General features: G+C 41.6%; 1 protein-coding gene across 4 annotated transcripts in view; it reads left to right on the forward strand.

Moving 5' to 3' along the window:
- Window positions 1-16,937, forward strand: part of DENND1A (DENN domain containing 1A) — a 4,751,104-nt gene that overhangs the window by 4,677,205 nt on the left and 56,962 nt on the right. For all 4 annotated transcript variants that reach the window (XM_044058260.1, XM_044058262.1, XM_044058261.1 and 1 more), the window contains one exon: window positions 25-289. In XM_044058260.1, coding sequence (XP_043914195.1) covers window positions 25-289 — 265 coding nt within the window. The remainder of the gene's footprint in view (window positions 1-24; window positions 290-16,937) is intronic.

The raw sequence follows: 16,937 nt of genomic DNA on the forward strand, positions 1-16,937 counted from the left end.
TTAACAAGTTATATCTTCCTTTAGGCCACAACCATACAAGACATTAAAAGAAACAGGTGGTACAGAAGGAGAAGATATGCTGACCGTAGATGGTGACACAGTTGGAAACATAACCCCACCTAGCCCCACTATATCTGACAGAATGTCAGGAATTGACTTACTAGAAGACAGCTATAGTGTCTTGGAAGTGGAGCTTCCTCATCAGCCTCTCACTCAAGCCAAAAGTCTAGAAGACCTAAGAACTCCTAAGGATGATGATGGTGAACAACGTGGGACATTTGATTATCAGGTTAACAGCATTCTGGTTTGTAAACTTGAAATTGCCATGATACAGTTGATGAATTTGACAGTGTCACCAATGTGTGGGAATGATCTAAAAATTAGACCAGCATGCCCAGAAGATAAAGGATCATTTCCTACAATTTGGCCTGGATACAGGTTGCCTATAATATTGTCAGCTGAAAATGTCAGTGGTTGGAGCTCTGTTGTGCTATAAAGGAAAAAAAAGATACATTACACCTATGCAAACCAGAACTAATTTATTAACTTCTCTCCATGTAATCAAGATGTACTGTGAAAAGTACTCAGTCAGGCTAGAGCGATCGACCTTAAGTCTTTACAGGGCACTTCAGAAAGTGGTGCATGACCATGTTGTACTAATAGTAGTTTTGTTTTCTGCACATTGATAGTGTGCAGTTTTGTTGCTTTATTTGAATGGGAATCGTATCAGTGTTCCATCTTTGTATTTCTTATGAGTCATCTAAACTTATTAGCAGACAAAATTTGAAATGACTATGACTAAGTTTCGCAATAATTTGGGACTTTTTTTCTATCTCATTTTTATTTTGAGCACATGAGGCCATCAGCTCCCACCAGTTCTGGTATCCATGACCCAGTCATTCCTCTTGTTGCAACAGTTGTTGCACCTTACATCACAGCCCTTATGGGAGTGGGTGATAAGTGTAGCTTCGAGCTAAGAGACAACGGGCATATGGCAGTCATCCACTCAGTCATAGGGGGTATTCTAATTATCCTGTCTCCATGCAGTCTTCTCAGGGGTGCTCAGTACCAGCTCACTGATGGCTGTATTCTTGTGTTCATGTGTCTAATTCAAGTACAGTGTAGAACCATTCCTTGGTGAGCTGACGGACACATTGTAGTCCATCTAGTTATTGTTCTTTCCTTCTTCTCCACTTGGAGTCAGCACAACAGTGGACAGGTTGCCTCCCTTTCCCAGGATAGGCAAACCTGTATTTGGCTGTTCACTGCTAACTTCCTCTGCAGACTGTTCCATCTCTTAGGTCACTGGTTAATCCAAGGTAGTCGGAGCTTTATTTTATATGGAAGCTGCTGGAATTACTTAACATTTATTATTTTTTTCCTCATGTATTCACATATCACTGAATAATTATCAACATATGTTTGCAATTTTTTATATTAACCCATGTCATCAGTGTATACCTAATTTTTCTGTTTAAAAGTACCATATGTGATTTGTATAATAGCTTAAGAGTTTTAATATGTTTTGTGAACCTCACTAAAACAGTGCATGGGAGACATAGATCTAAATATACAAAATCACAGAATGACCCAGTCTACCTGTATTCTGGGCCACTCAGTGATTATCTGAAAGGAAAGTGTGGGTGTTTGGGAGCAGGGCCATGCATGGTATTGCTTGCATATGCAAACACCTTCACATACTCTCTGAACTGATGGAACATGGTATCAGAATATGCATACATCAGCCAATACACTGAAAGCACATAATGTATGTAAGAAATTCATCCTCCCTGCTCCCCCTTAACTGTTCCACCATAGGTAGGCAGTTCTAGGCTGTATCTCAACACCAATCTACTTGAATGTCAGTGTGTAAAATAAGTTTAGGCACTGAATGTTATCCCAGCACTAAGAGCAGAGATGTTCATAATGGGGGATTCAGATGTAGACCTCCTAAATGAGTAATACATTGCTACAGTCATTGTTTTCAGTCCCATGAAGACGAACAGCTCTTCATAGGCAAATGGACCTGTTGTTTCTTCTAAGTTGTCATTGACAACCAGGTAAGTAGTACTGCTACATCCTGGTGGATTGGAATTATTGCAATCAGTTTATCAGTGTACTACATCAGTCTAAAGAGAAGGAAGGCAACCCGAACATGTAGTGTTTACAGCTCCTGAAATCTGCAGAAGGCAGGCACAGTATCTGCTCTCATCCATTATTCTTTATTGCTGTGCTGGGAATTACAGATGTGAACAGTTGGTTTTAATAAGTGCCCAAGTCTTACCACAATCTGCTGAAGATTTGGGCACTCAGAGGCAACCTGTGCCTTGTATATAGGGCAATCTCTGATCCTGCTTTATTGGAAATGTTACACATTTGCAAGTCAAGTGGCACACAGGTCACTTGCTGTAAGGATCTTAACCTGTAATGTGACATCAACAGAACATGCTGGAGGGACAGATTTGTCTCCCAGAGGCTGCATTACCTTTGAAACAGGCTTCCACTTCATGTTAAACAAAGCTCCTCATTGACCCTATTTAAATGCAGTTTGGGCAATTGGATGGGTAAACGTAAATTCACCCCGGGGGTTCCAACTGAGTCCTTTCTGGACAGGGTAATAGGTGCTGGTTTTAGTGTCTGCTTTAAAACAGACACTCTTGGGAACAAGGGTTGATATTTGGCTGGGCTTGTAAGGGCCCCAGGGCCATTAGCCTAGTAACACCCTATGATCCTAGAACATACTTTATTTTATGATACTGAGTACAAGATGTATAAATTGTCCAGAAAACCTTTTTTGCCCACCTCTGTTTTAAGAATCACAATCTGTCCTACCTGTCTGCACCCATCTGCAAGCAGTTTATACTGAGGAGATCCTGCTTATGAATTTTAGCCACAATTTTTTTCCCCCTTTAGTGGTATAGCAGGTATTGGCCATTGTCAAACGGTGTTACTGTACACAGTCATCTGTTTGTTAAATGACTTGAAGTTACTGATGCTGCTAAGTATGACAAGTTTGTATTGCAGGAATTCATGCTGTTAAAATTACAGCTATACACTAGAAGAAGCTGTTTGAAATGAAACATACGGGTGCATTTTTGAAAGAGGCATATTGAGGCTTTTCAAGTACATTCCTGCTTTTCATAAAAGAAGCTGCACTCGAATCGTCGTCATAAATTTGGTGAAGCTGTGCCAAGGGAAAAAGTGCTTGTCTCTTCTTTTAACTTAATAAACTATACTTTAAACAAGTTTTTAATAAGAATGCAAAGTGATCTTTGACAAGTTGACAGCAGTCTATTTTAGTAATTCGTACTAGTTTTCCCTTTTTTTGCCATATATATGTACACATATGGCAAAAAACAATATATATATATATAAAGTGTATGCATATGTATGCACCTGTAGGTCACGTAACCAAATCTCTCTCACTCCTAAATCTCACTGCCCTATGTAAAGTATAATTGACCACTAAACCGAGTATGTTCCTATACGGTTTCCCCCCTGCACGGCTTTCCTTACTCCTCTTTTATAGGTTCATAGGTGTGTACCAGGCTGCTGGGCCTGGAGCCTTTACAAGCCTAGCCCTTAGAATTACCCTGGCATCGTGCCACCCGACCTTAGTTCCCAGTGCCTCTGTCAAGTAGAGCCACTGGAATGATCCCCGGGGTGAATTTTCTATTTCCCATCCACTCATCAAGATCCCTCTTGAAGAGGGGCAGTAAGGCGCTCCGCTTGACATGTATGGGCAGTGTCTGGGTTATGAACCTGTCTCTCCAGCTTGTTCTGTTGATTGTGGTAATGAGGTTGAGGTCTCTGGAGCATGTAGTATGGAGGTATGGGGATTTCTTTAGATGTAGCATTTCTAACAGAGCTGGGTTAGACATGACTTTGTAAGTCAAGCAGAGATCGCCTCTAAGTAGGAAATATGAGACAGAGAATAGTTGGAGTTTTTTGAGTCTGTTCATGTTGGACAAGGGTTTAAGGCCTAGGATCCTCTTTGTGAGGTACTTTTGCAGCCTCTCCAGTTGTTGCAGGTGTCTAGTGAGGTACATGCCATATGGGGCATGGTACTCGATGATTGACCTAATGAGGGAAGAGTAGAGGGAGACAATGAAGTCTTTCTTCCTGGATGAAAAACCCTTAGTAATGAGATGTACCACGTAGAAGGACTTTCTGACCACAGTGGCAATGTGGTGGTCAAAAGAGAGGTTGCTGTCAACCTGTGTTCCCAGATCTCTCATAACATCGTCTGTGTTCAGTGAACTAATATTGATGTGGTATTTCTTGTGAACTGGGTTTTTCCCAAAGGGATGATGACATATTTTTTGGCATTGAGCTTAAGGCTATAGTTTTGACACCAGTCGTTGGTCTTAGTGAGGCCTTTCTGTAAGATGTCAACATCACATTTGGAGTTAATTATGACTCCCAACTTGCAATCTTCTGCGAACTTTGTCAGCCAGAGTCCCTTCGTGTTGGCTTGGACTTCAGAGAAGCAGATACCAAACAGGGGAGGACCCAGGACCGAACCCTGTGGGACTAAACTCATGACTGGTCAGCAGTCTGACTTGGAGTCAGCTACTTTCACACTGTGAGTTCTATCTGTGAGCCAGTTTGCAACCCACCTAGTGATATAGGGGTTGATGCCTAGCTTAGTGAGTTTTTCTCTTATTCCTGAATGGGGAATGGTATCAAAGGCCTTGGCGAGATGAAGGTAGGCTGTATGAACCACCTTGCCTTCATCCACAGCTCTGGTGACTGACTCAAAGAAGTCGACTAGGTTGAGCAGGCATGATCTACCCTTCACAAAACCAAACCGTGTGGGATCCAGAGTTTGGAGATTCGCTATATCCTTGTTTGTTAGGTCCATGATGATGCATTCCATAGCTTTGCATATCAGACTCGTCAGGCTAATGGGGCGATAGTTCCCAGGGTCTGTAATCGCTCCTCCTTTGTGGAGAGGGATGACTGCAGCATTATGCCATTCGGTAGGGACAAAGCCTGAGGTGAGGTTGTGACTGAACAGGGCACACGGGCGAGATGCCAGTTCACTGTATAGTTCATGTAGGGATATTGTCAGGTCCCACAGAAGCTGTATTCTTGGCCTTAGACAGTGCTGTTTTAACCTGTGCAGCAGTAATACTGGGTGCCTGTCAATCTACTGGTATTGTGATTGGTCCTTTGGTGGGGGAGAGAGAGGTAAAGTTGGCACTGAATCTGTCGGCCAGTATATTAGCAATATCTGTTGGGTCGGTATAGGAGGTGCCATTGTGCAATAGGTCCGAGCAAATCTGGGTATTGCCGTGGAGATTCTTTACATAACTATAGAAGACCTTATGGTTGTCTTTACTATCTTCTGCAGTTCTTTTTTATTTTTGTTTTTGCACAGCAGGACATCTACTGCAGCTGCCAGCCCTTCATCCACCTCTGCATCCTCAAATTAGAGAATTAGGTGGAAAATAAATTCCCGGTCTTTTTCTTTTCTTCTCTTCTCTCCATTCTCCATGCCGTTACACATTTCATTCCTCTATAAGAGGATATATGCTTATTATTCCAGACCTTCCCATTAGAGACATTTGTATATCACTCTGGAAAGAACAGTGGTAGTGCTTCTTACTAGATTAGTAGCTCTGTAACACTTAGTATATGTCATTATATTCCCTTTTAACAGCCTTTTCCTTCTGTTCTGCAACAGTACTCTTCTCCTCCTGTTCTCCTTTTGTGCATTCTACCTACTTGTCTTGGAAGACTAGTGGCCACTTTCCAACTTAGATATGTAGTCCTTTAACTAGACACCAAATTTCCTTTACCCTGCCCAGCCCTGTTTCTCTCTGTCAGTACCTACTCCAGTCTAAGCCACTGCCTGTCAGTGTGGAGGATTTGGTGATATCTTGCTTCCCGGCTTGTCTGCCTTTTGTCTTCTCAGTAGAATCTTAAGACTTTATTCCAACTCCTCTGGTGTTATCCTTGACACTTCCTCTGTAGTTCTCCACTTCAAATTAATAAGTGGGCATTCTAGCCTTAATGTTTATTTTCATTCTCCTACTCCCTTTTATTTAATCCCCCTCTCTCACGATTTCCTTTTTATACCATACAGGAATATATGTGGAATATATAGTACTTATTGCTCTTTCTCCTATAACAATTAGCTACCCATTCCCCCTCCTTTTACTGTCTTCCCATTCTTCACCACACTCCTCCCCCAGTACTGTAGATGCTTTCCACTATTACCCACCTGCTTTATCTTTCAAAAGTATTCTTTTTCCAAATCTCGTACTACAGATTTTCTTACCAACTCCATTCCTCCCCCTTATCCAGTTCCCATCCTCAGCTTTACTGTCCTAACTCATTTTCACCAATACGTCATACTCTGTTGCTTATTGTTAAGTGTTCTGATAGTGATAACTGCTAAATTAGCCTAAGCTATAGATGCTAGAAAAGCTGGCCAACTTCCAAAGCTTCAGGGCACCTCCCACATGCCCAAACTTTTAGCTCAAGGTGAGCTGCCAAAAAGTCAGATTTGAGCACCAGTCCCTTGTCACGTTTCCTGCTGTCAAAGAGAACATTTCTTTGAAGGTTTCCACAATCGATGGTCATTTTATGCTGTTCCATTGCTGGGCAGATAAGTTTTCTTTGGGGAAAAATATTCTGCATATTATTTGTAATGTTTTAACTTACTTTCCTGTTTAGGAAATTATGTTTTAAGTTAGGAATCTGTCACATGACTTTACTGTACTTTTAAACAGGATCTCACTTTGATTTCTGAAAGTTTAAAAGTTAATTTAAACATTTAAAAACTGTTTTTATGTTCATAATATTGATCAATGCTGTAGTAGTCTTAGCTATATGGGTTATACCCTGCCAAGGATATAACAGCTGACCAGCTTCCAAAGCTTCAGGGTACCTTCCATGTGCCCAAACTGTCAGGCAGCTTGAGTTGAGATGACTTTGGGTACCAACCCCTCCAGAACTTTACTGTCACTAAACGGTATACTCCTGTAAGGCTTTCAAGGATCAATGTTCAGCTTAGTGGTGTTCCTTTGCTGGGTAGATAAGTTCCCTTTGGGGAAAAAAGCCTTCCATTTTCCAACATATTGTTTGTGTTTTATCACTTTCCTCTTAAGGAAAGTGATTTAAATCTAGGAGTTTTGTGTTGTAATGGACTGCCATGAGACTGTATCTTACTTTTAAACAGGAGCACTCTTTTTTCCTGTCAGTTTAAAAGTTGTATAAAGTAACTGAAAACCAGTTATGTTGATTTTACTTTTTTGGGGGGGGGCTGACAAAGTTTTTTGAAGTGCTTTTTACTATGACATTCTGTAAAAAAGGGACATATAAGGTCTTTAATTTTTTTTTTATACTGATATTTGCTGCTTGTCTTCCCTGGGAAAGAGACCCCATTTTCAGCCTGACCGTGGAAGAAACTGTTGGTCCCAATGTCAGTTCTCTTTCCAGCCACAAAAAGAAAAAGTTAAGCAAACAGCCTTTGCCACCACAGGTGGCTAGCAGTTTGCCTCAGTGCAGGTGGACAACTATGCTGTGGCCATTGGTTGTACCTTAAACCACTCATCTTTTACCCCATATCCCTATGTGTAGCACCTACAGCCACTATGAACCGGGGGTTAGCCATGTCTTCTGTGGCTGTTGGGGTTCCCTCAGTGGACAAGGGAGAGACACTCTGGTCCTTTTGGAGAAGATGGAGAAGGCTTCCCTTTTGTGTCCAAATGCTGTTTTCCATCCCTGTGGAATCTGCTGCTTTAATTAGGAACATGGTTGGCCCCATTTTCCTGTCAAAAAGAAACAGAAAACTAAGCCTGCAGCTACTCTTACTGAAATTTTCTTAGGATGAGTTTACTGGGTCTGGCTCAGGGTTTAATTCAGGCTATTGAGCCTTCTTGTAAAGTAGTTTCTAGTAAAAGAAGGAGGGTTATCTCTTTTCCTGGAAGATTCAGGATCCTGAATCGAAACAGGAAGATACAGGGCTTCCTCTTCGGATTTATGATTCAGTCTCCAAGGGGAGCTCAGTTTCTGATTCTCCCCGTAGGAGTTTTTCTGGAATGTGCTAATGTTTTCATATGGAGAACACTGAGATTTCTCAAGCCTTCAGAAAATACTACATGTTGTTACAGAAGATATTTCCAGAACTTACACCCATTCCTCCTGTCTTTGTTAGAAAATGTATGTGTTACTGTCTGCAGTTTTTTCTGATAGTCAACCAGATGCCCCTAATAAGGCAGATAGGAGAGATGCAGTTACTCAGTCTTTTAAGTTTTTATACAGTATTCCCAACCCTGACCCAGGAGCTATAGCTTTACCTGATCCCACTTACACTAAACCCTTAGTTAATTCCAATCTTACTCTTTCTGATAAGAATGGGAAAATTATTAATTAAAATGGAAAAAATGTATACCTCTGCAACATTGATTTTTCAGAATTTTGATTTGTTGGGCTCATAAGTTAAAGCTTGTTCTAATTTTGAAAGTATGAGGAATATTGTATCTGCAGTCTCTTCTTGAGAGGAAAAATCTGTTTTAAATAGTTTAGTTTCTTTTATTGCACTACTCATTGTTTACAGAGTGTGTGCGTATGACTCTTTTGATATGTCTTCCAATGGTATGGCCACTGGTACTGTTTTCTGAAGCTTTTCATGGCTGCATTCTCAGAATCTTCCAGATGATAAATGAGATTGTAAATTCTCCTTTGGATAGAGGTTTAGTTTTTGGCCCTTTTGCTGCAGAGTTTGTCAAAAAGTGTGATGAAAGCGTTAAGTTGATGCATTGAATCTCTGAGATTGTTCAGCCCTCCTTTTCCAAATTTTCTAAGGGATTCTCTTACTCATCATCCAGTTTCAGCAAAAAGCAGACTAAACAGTCTCAACAAAATACAAGTAAACAAACATTTAGGAAGCAGTGGCAAGGGAGTTCCAAAAAGAAGCCTCAAACCTCCCAAAATCAAGGACAGTCCAACTAGTCTGAATGACTGTTCGATAAATCTTGCGAATCCCCCCCTTCTACTCTGGCCCCTTTTTTTCTTCTAGAAAGTCTGCATCTCTGTTTTTCACTTTCGCAACAGACAGTTTCTGACAGATGGGTTGGGAAGATCATTCATCAAGGTTACACATGGCAGTGGGAGGAGATTCCTCCTTTCCAGAGGGTCATTCCTCATCCTCCAGATCAGACTCTTTTGTTTCCACCAGTTCTTCACCACATGTTGTCCCAAGGAGTGATAGACCAGTTCTTTCTTCCCTGTTGAGGAAGTGCTTTTATTTAAGGATGTCTTTAGTGTGAAAGAAAGAAAATGCTTAGAGAACAGTTCTGGATCTCTTTCTTTTTTCCTAAACCTGTTTTTCATAGTGTCAGATTCAAAATTATGTCAATTCACAACCTGTTACCTCTTCTTCCTCTTTCAAGTTTCCTGTTAAAAATAGATGTAAAAGATCCTTATCACATGCCTGTTCATCCAGACTTGATGTTTCTTAAGGTTTTTGAGTAGCTGGATCACATTATCAGTTTTCTGCCTTACCCTTTGGACTACCCACTGCACTAAGTTTTATTCAAAGTGTCTAGCTCCAGTTATAGCTTACTGCAGCCTACAGGTTATCCACACTTTTCCATAGTTAGACAACTTGTTTACCTTTGCAGAGACTTTTCTCAAACTGTCAGGAATCTCTGTCTTGAGTGCTCTATCTCTTCCACAAGCTGGAATTCCAAGAGAACATTCAAAAGGCTTTCTTAACTCATTCATTCAGGATTCTGTTCCTGTGACATCGACTAGACACCAAGTTAAAAAAGCCTTTCTTCCACAGGAAAAAAAAAGATTTTATTTATTTTTATTTATTTTATTTTACATTTGTTGACCGGGCTAGTCTAACTGGACATATATCCGTTTACAGCAGAGGCCCGGGGAGAAAAGCTCCAGTACAGATAAAATCACAGTGATTTTTAACAATAAAAAATTTTCTTCATAGAATTATGCAAGTTACAAGAGAGAATAGCTATAACATTTAAATACTTGTAAGTCAAGTTCTACAAAAACAATCAAAACTAAATACTAAAGTTAAAATAATTGAAGGCATACCTTAAGATTCAACTCTCAATGCTAGAAGGTGTCAGGTAGGTGCTCAGTAAGGGGACAGGAAGAAAAATTGGGTGTATTGAGACATACTTTCAGTCGGGATTGGTACAAGGACATAGCCATTGAGATGTAAGATGTTCTTTGACTTGTCTTTTGAACAGAGAGGTGGACTCTAGAGTAGCTATTTCTTGAGGGAGTAGATTCCAGTGTTTACCTATGGAATTTGAAAATAATGCATCCCCAGCTTTATTGTATGATTTAGTTATGGATACTAGGAACTTATTGGCAGAACGAAGTGTGGCTAGGTTCTTATATGGAGAAATAAGTTTAGCCAGGCTCGGAGTATTATCAGGGAAATTAAGAGTCTTATGAATGATCAGTAATTGTTGGTAGAGTAGGTGGTTATTTAGTTCTAGCCAATTTAGTTGTTTGAGGTTGTGACAGTGGTGAGTTCTAAGGGGAGTAGCATTAATGAATCTAGCAATACTGTTATAGCAGGTAGAGAGTTTGTTGATGTTATTTTTAGATAGTGTGGTATATATAGCTGAAGCATAAAAAAGGGTGGAAAGCAGGTGGGCCTGTGCAATGGTTTTTCTAGCTGCTGGGTTAAGGAAGGTTTTAATTCTGTAGAGTGTCCCAATTTTTTTATTAACAGCTTTAATAGTAGTATTAATTTGGTCATCAAAGTTAAGATGGTTGTCAATGGTTACACCTAATAGTCGAGTGGTAGTGTCGGGGTTAATACAGGTAGAATTATTTGAGGAGATAGTAAAGAAAGGTGTAGGAGATTTATTAGTAGGAGTAAAGAGAAGAAGCTTTGTTTTTTTGGGGTTAAGGAGGAGGCAGTGCTGCATAAACCATTTTTCAACGTTATGGAAGGTTGTTTGGGTGATGGACTGGAGAGAGGGAACATTTGTAGCAGAGCAGATCAATGTCGAGTCATCTGCATATTGGATGCAGGACGCTTGTGGCACATTCAAGTAAAGGTCATTAATAAATACTGAGAAAAGAAGGGGTCCAAGGATAGATCCTTGTGGAACACCAACATTTACTGGGAGTAAGGATGATAGGTTGTTCTCCCAAAGCACTGCTTGTTGCCTGTTTTCGAGATAGCTTCTAAACCACTGTAAAGAATGTGAGCTTAGAGAGAGGAGGTTAAGTTTTTCAAGAAGTATGTTATGGTTAACCATATCAAAAGCTTTTGATAGGTCTATGAATAGTGCAGAAGAGAAACGATTGTTATTTCGATTATTATTGATGGAGTCAGCAAAGGAAAGAAGGGCAGTTGTAGTGCTGTGGTGAGGCCTGAAACCATGTTGACAGTCAGCTAGAAGGTTGTTTTGAAGAAGGTAGTTAAGAAATTGTTTGTGTATGCACCTTTCCATTATCTTAGCTAATGGGGACAGTAAGGCAATAGGACGATAGTTGGATAGTTCAGAAGAAGGGCCCCCTTTATGAAGGGGAATTATGTGAGATATTTTCCAAAGATCTATATTAATACATATTTCTAAGAAAATTAAACGAAGCAAAACCAGATAAAAAATAATAAATAGAAGGAAACTCCAATGGAGCACTACAACACTAAATCACAAAGGTAGTTTATTCATGTTAAGCGCTTTCGTCAGAATACACTAGACTTCATCAGAACAATCAAATAAAAAATATTACATATTTAAATACCCTGACCCTCTTTGCCATTGGACAGCAATAAAACATCATTTTCTGTGAATTAATTAACTTGTTTAAAATGACAATGTCAAAAAACAACTATACCAAAAACCCCAGCCAAACAAACAACATAATTAGAGATGTACCATATTAAAATCACACAAAAAAGCTGATTTTAGTTTCAATACAGAACTAATGGATGTCTTATCATTGAGCCCAGGTGGTTGACATGCATCTAATTTTATCTGCCACTTGAGCTCTAAAAAATCTAAAAAATCAACGTCAGGACCACCCCGTGGACCCAAATCAACTTGTTCTAATACAAAAAATTTAAAGGAGTGTGTCGGATGTGCCTTGATGTGCTTATATAAGGCATTGGTGTCTTTGTTATTATGGATATCAAAACTATGTTGATATATCCTTTGTCTGAGAGCTCTGACCATCTTCCCTACGTAGTAACCATCACATGCCATGCAGGTTGCGATATAGACTACTCCCTTAGTGTAACAATAATGCTTTTTGTGTGTCGTGATTTTACCATAGTTCCTGACTTTTGAATTTGTGTCCAATATAAATGGACATTGTCCACACCTCCCACATTTGAAAGTTCCACCTGGTCCTGACATTACCTTTTTCCTCTCCACCAGCCTTTTCAATGAAGTACCTTTTTTATATACCACTAGTGTTTTTTCCCCCAACTTTTTATTAATCTTATCATCCATAACAAACAAAGTCCAAAAATTGTAAATGATACGTCTAAAATTAAAAAAATCTCTAGTGAAGGGGAGAACACATGCCCTACTGAAATTGTCAGTTCTTACCATCCCAGAAGCTCTAGTCAAACCTGCGGGATTTTCTAAAAGTGGTAGTATAAGTGCCACCAGCTCTTTTTGATTTTACATGTTTTTCGTGTTTCACTGTTGCAGTCATAACATTTGGGTAATCTGCTGGCAGGTTGCCCTCAGTCGGCCTGAATTCCAAAGTCTTGGGTCCTGCGTCAGTTGTTGCCTCCTCTTCCATGACGTCAGGGGTATAAAACATGCAGCCGACGCCATTTTCTTTAGTCTTTCTTGCCGAGCGGTGCCCGAAGCAGAAGCGTTTCACAAGTGTCTGTCGGCCAACTACTGAAATATTCGAGTTTGAGTTTCAGAACCAAAGTCTTCACTAAAGCTAAGTACCCCGTTGGGGAAATTTTTTTCTTGCTCTATACCGATGTCAGAAAAAGTTAATAATTGTATTACTTGTGGGAAGCAAATACCACATAAGGATTTCTATTTATACTGTATTCCTTGCTTAGGCCCTGATCACAATGTGCCTGGCTGTCAGTTTTGTGCTAGATTTAACCAACGCACTATTAAGCGTCTGTATATTTTTGCCTCAAACTATTTTGGAAACAGATTTAACTACCAAGAAATGTCGTTGGATAGCAATCCGACTACCGGAGTACATAAAAAACACAAAGAAAAGGACAGAGAAAGGCAGTCGAGATCCAAAACCGATGATGAAGCTTCTACTAAGCCAGTCGCCGATACTCAGTGAGGCGCTTTCTCAGCTCCTGATACCCGCTACCTTTGAGTTGCAGGCCTCTACCGACACCCATGCAGAGTCCGGCATGCTGTAAGATACTCAAGGTATTGGACCGACAGATGTCTCTCCCTCGGATGGGTCCGGAGCCGCTGAGCAGGCACTGGCTTCTGAGGGTGTGTTCAGACCCAACATTTGTATATCAAACCGACGACAGCTGCAAAACCGAAGACAAAAGCAACTTCTAAAACTAAAAAAAAACGACGCATGAGCCACGTGCACAGGCCTCTATGCCTAAAAAACAGATGATCAAAATGGCTGAAGACCTTATTACCTTGATCAGGGGTACCCATCCCCCTCCAGATAAGAGGCCTAGGCAAGACACTGATTATGAATCTTCAGATCAGGTTTCTATTTCTTCTGATCAGGAATTATCTATACCTCCCTATGAGGATTCTGATGCAGAGGAGTCTATACCATCTGCTTCTCCTCCTGAGGATTATTCATTTAGGGAAACCTTGCATACTTTGAGGGAGCATTTTCACTGGGAGAGTCAAGATTTCTCAGAATCAAAAAAGAGGCTCAGGGATTTCCTCCTTCTCCCTCAGCACAGGCCTTTAGCCATTCCCCCTGTTTTAGAAATTGTGGATGATGTGTTTTCGGAGTCGAGCTTGACCCCTGACTCCTTACCTCCAGCTCCCAGTAAGCCTGACAGATATTACAGGGTCCCTGACTCACATAAATTTATATTTAGAAACCCTGCTGCTGATCCTGAAACTATTTCACAGGGTCCAAAGAGAGTTAAGGCTTCAACAGCAAAAAATCCTACCCCCTCTGATAGAAATTCAAGGGCACTGGACAGATGGGGAAAAAAGGTTTATACATCTGCAGCCTTGGCAATCAGAGCCTTAAACTGTTAATTTCATATGCGTAAGTATCAACAACATGTTATGGGATTGCTGAAACAGAAAATGATGTTGATTTCTGAATGTGCAGAAAATAAAGAATTGCAGGAATTATTGCATGCAGCTGAACAGGTTGGAAAGCATACTTTGCAATGTGGTTTTGACTCCTTAGAGGCCTCCTGCAGGCCACAGTCACTGGATCTGTGACTAGGAGGCATGCCTGGCTAAAGGAACAGAATTTGCCTGATCATGTTAAAGCTAAATTGCTAGATGTACCTTTACAGCATGATAGTTTGGTATTAAGGCAGAATAGGTTTTAAAGAAAATGGAAGACAAAGCTAAGTCTATGCAAACTGTTAGACTTCTTACAAGTGCAGCCACCAAGATTCAGTAGACACTGGCCTACAAAGAATTGGTCCTTTCCTGTGTCAGACAGAGCTCAAAGAGGCAAGCCCAGATGCCCTAAGGGTTCCAGACACCAGGCGCAAGATTCATACAGGTCAAAGCAATGGGGTGCTTCTACCTCCAAAACTGGAGGAGATCAAGCGCAAACCTACAGAAAACAGTCCCAATGAATTCCCTCTGCCTACACCAAGCACTTATCTTTTGGCAGCACCCTTAGGGGGAAAGTTAGCACTTTTTGCTCAAAATTGGCAGTTAATAACCCAGGGCAAGTGGGTACTAAACATAGTATCACAGGGATACAGATTCCATTTCCATACTCTGCCAATGGTAAACGGTTGACCAGATCTGCCCAAAAATCAATAGGCAGAGGCACAGAAACAGGTTATGTCCCTCATGGATATGGAGGCCATTCAGCCAGTACCAGAACAGGAAAAAGGACAAGGTTTTTACTCAAGACTGTTCTTGGTACCCAGAAAGGACAAGGCCTGGCGGCCAATACTGGATCTATCAATTTTGAACACATACCTGGACATTCCAAAATTCAAAATGCTGACTTTACAGCAGCTTCTGCCCATGCTGGGCAAAAATGCTTGGCTGGTGACATTAGACCTAAAAGAGGCATACCTGCATGTCCCAATAAGGCAATCGTGCAGAAGATACCTCATATTCAAGGCTGGCTTAATGCATTACCAATTCTCTGCACTGCCCTTTGGTTTATCTACTGCACCCAGGGTCTTCACAAAGTGCCAGGCGCCAGTAATTGCATTTTGCAGACAAAAAAGTATGCAAATATACCCTTACTTGGATGACTGTCTCATTCAAGCAGAGAGCAAGGACATTCTTCTTCAACACCTGGTGTTTGTGAAAAGGCTTCTAACATGCCTAGGGTACACAATAAACGAAAAGAAATCGCAACTGGTACCATCTCAAAAGATAACGTTCCTGGGTGCAAGCTTGAATATAACTGCCCAGATGGCTTACTGCACACCAGACAAGCAAAGGCAACTGATTACTTACTTCAAACTGATGGCGACAAAAACCCAGTTATCTGCAAGACAAATTCTGCAGGCTTTGGACTTCATGGCATCCTGCATCCTACTGATTCCATATGCGAGACTGCATATGAGGAAACTTCAATGGTACTTAAAAAGTTTATGGAGTCAACATTCTCAGAGTCTGGAAACATTGAATCTGAAGTAGGCAGACTTCATTTGTCTGCAACCTGTGGGTATCGGATCCGACCTCGGATCCGAGCTGGCATTTCAAAAGTTTTAGGCTCCAAGCTCCTAGCTCCTCCCTCTACCCATAATCCCCTGCCAAGCCCTAACTGACCTCAGATTTCATTTGCCGCTTTCAAGTTGCAACGGACTCCACGAGCTCCTGGTGTCAGATAAGGATTTTTGACTAAAAAAATTTTTGAAAACTTTAACTTTTATAATTTAATCGGTTAGAGTGTATGTGTTAGGCTCTCCTCTCTCTATCTTTTTAATTTTTCTTCGGGTTTTTGCGTAGTTTGTGTGTTTGTGTGTTGTGTGTGTTTTAGGCCTGTTAGGGCTTAAGATGTCTGAAGCCCATAAGGCAGTGTTCTCTAAATGTACCGAGTGTGGCCATAAGCTATCCCCAGCGGATGGCCACACTCGGTGCGTTAAATGCTTGGAGGTTGAACACCTGTCATCTGGTTGTACCATTTGTGCAGGGTTCAACCCCCGAGCTTTAAGGGAGCGGAGGTCGAAGCTTGTTCTGGCGGGACTTCTCCCTCCAGATGCGGCTCCGGCCTCTGCCCCTTCTGGCCAGCAGCCTTCTGTAGGTGCTGTGGTCTCCTCTCCTCCGGTTGGGACTCAACCTCCCTCAAAAAAGCCGGAGGAGAAGGAGACTTCAAGGGAGAAAGAGAAGAAGGAGAGACACAGGGAGAGGCACCACAAACGGAGAGCCGAAACCTCAAGTTCGGCTCCTCCATCTAAACGGGCCTCCCCTGTGCCTTCTAGATCTCCTCCTCCTCGGCTCCACTCCCCTCGGTTCTCTTCTGGGCCTGAGGAGGAGGAGACTAGCCCTTCAGTGAGGTCCCCGAGGCGGCTCTCTAGGTCCGCTTCGGTGGCCTCAACTAGATCCACCTTTTCTATGAGTGAAGCAGACATGGACCAGATGATGATGAAATTCATCCAGGCCCAAATGCAAATGGGAGTGCTCTTAGCCCCCCCCCCCCATCCGGGAGGGGCTTCGACCCCTTTTTTCACTCCCTTGGCTCCTTCTCCGACCCACACCCTGGGTTCGGAGCTGTCGGTGCCGGGCAGAGTTGGATCCGGGGGTGGGTCGGATCCGACAGGTCGGCGCACCTCGGATCCGTCCCATCCCTTGAGTGCTTCGTCC

The sequence above is a fragment of the Protopterus annectens genome, chromosome 16.part0 (genome assembly GCF_019279795.1).
Source record: "Protopterus annectens isolate FY-2018-M chromosome 16.part0, PAN1.0, whole genome shotgun sequence".
NCBI classification, from domain to species: domain Eukaryota; kingdom Metazoa; phylum Chordata; order Ceratodontiformes; family Protopteridae; genus Protopterus; species Protopterus annectens.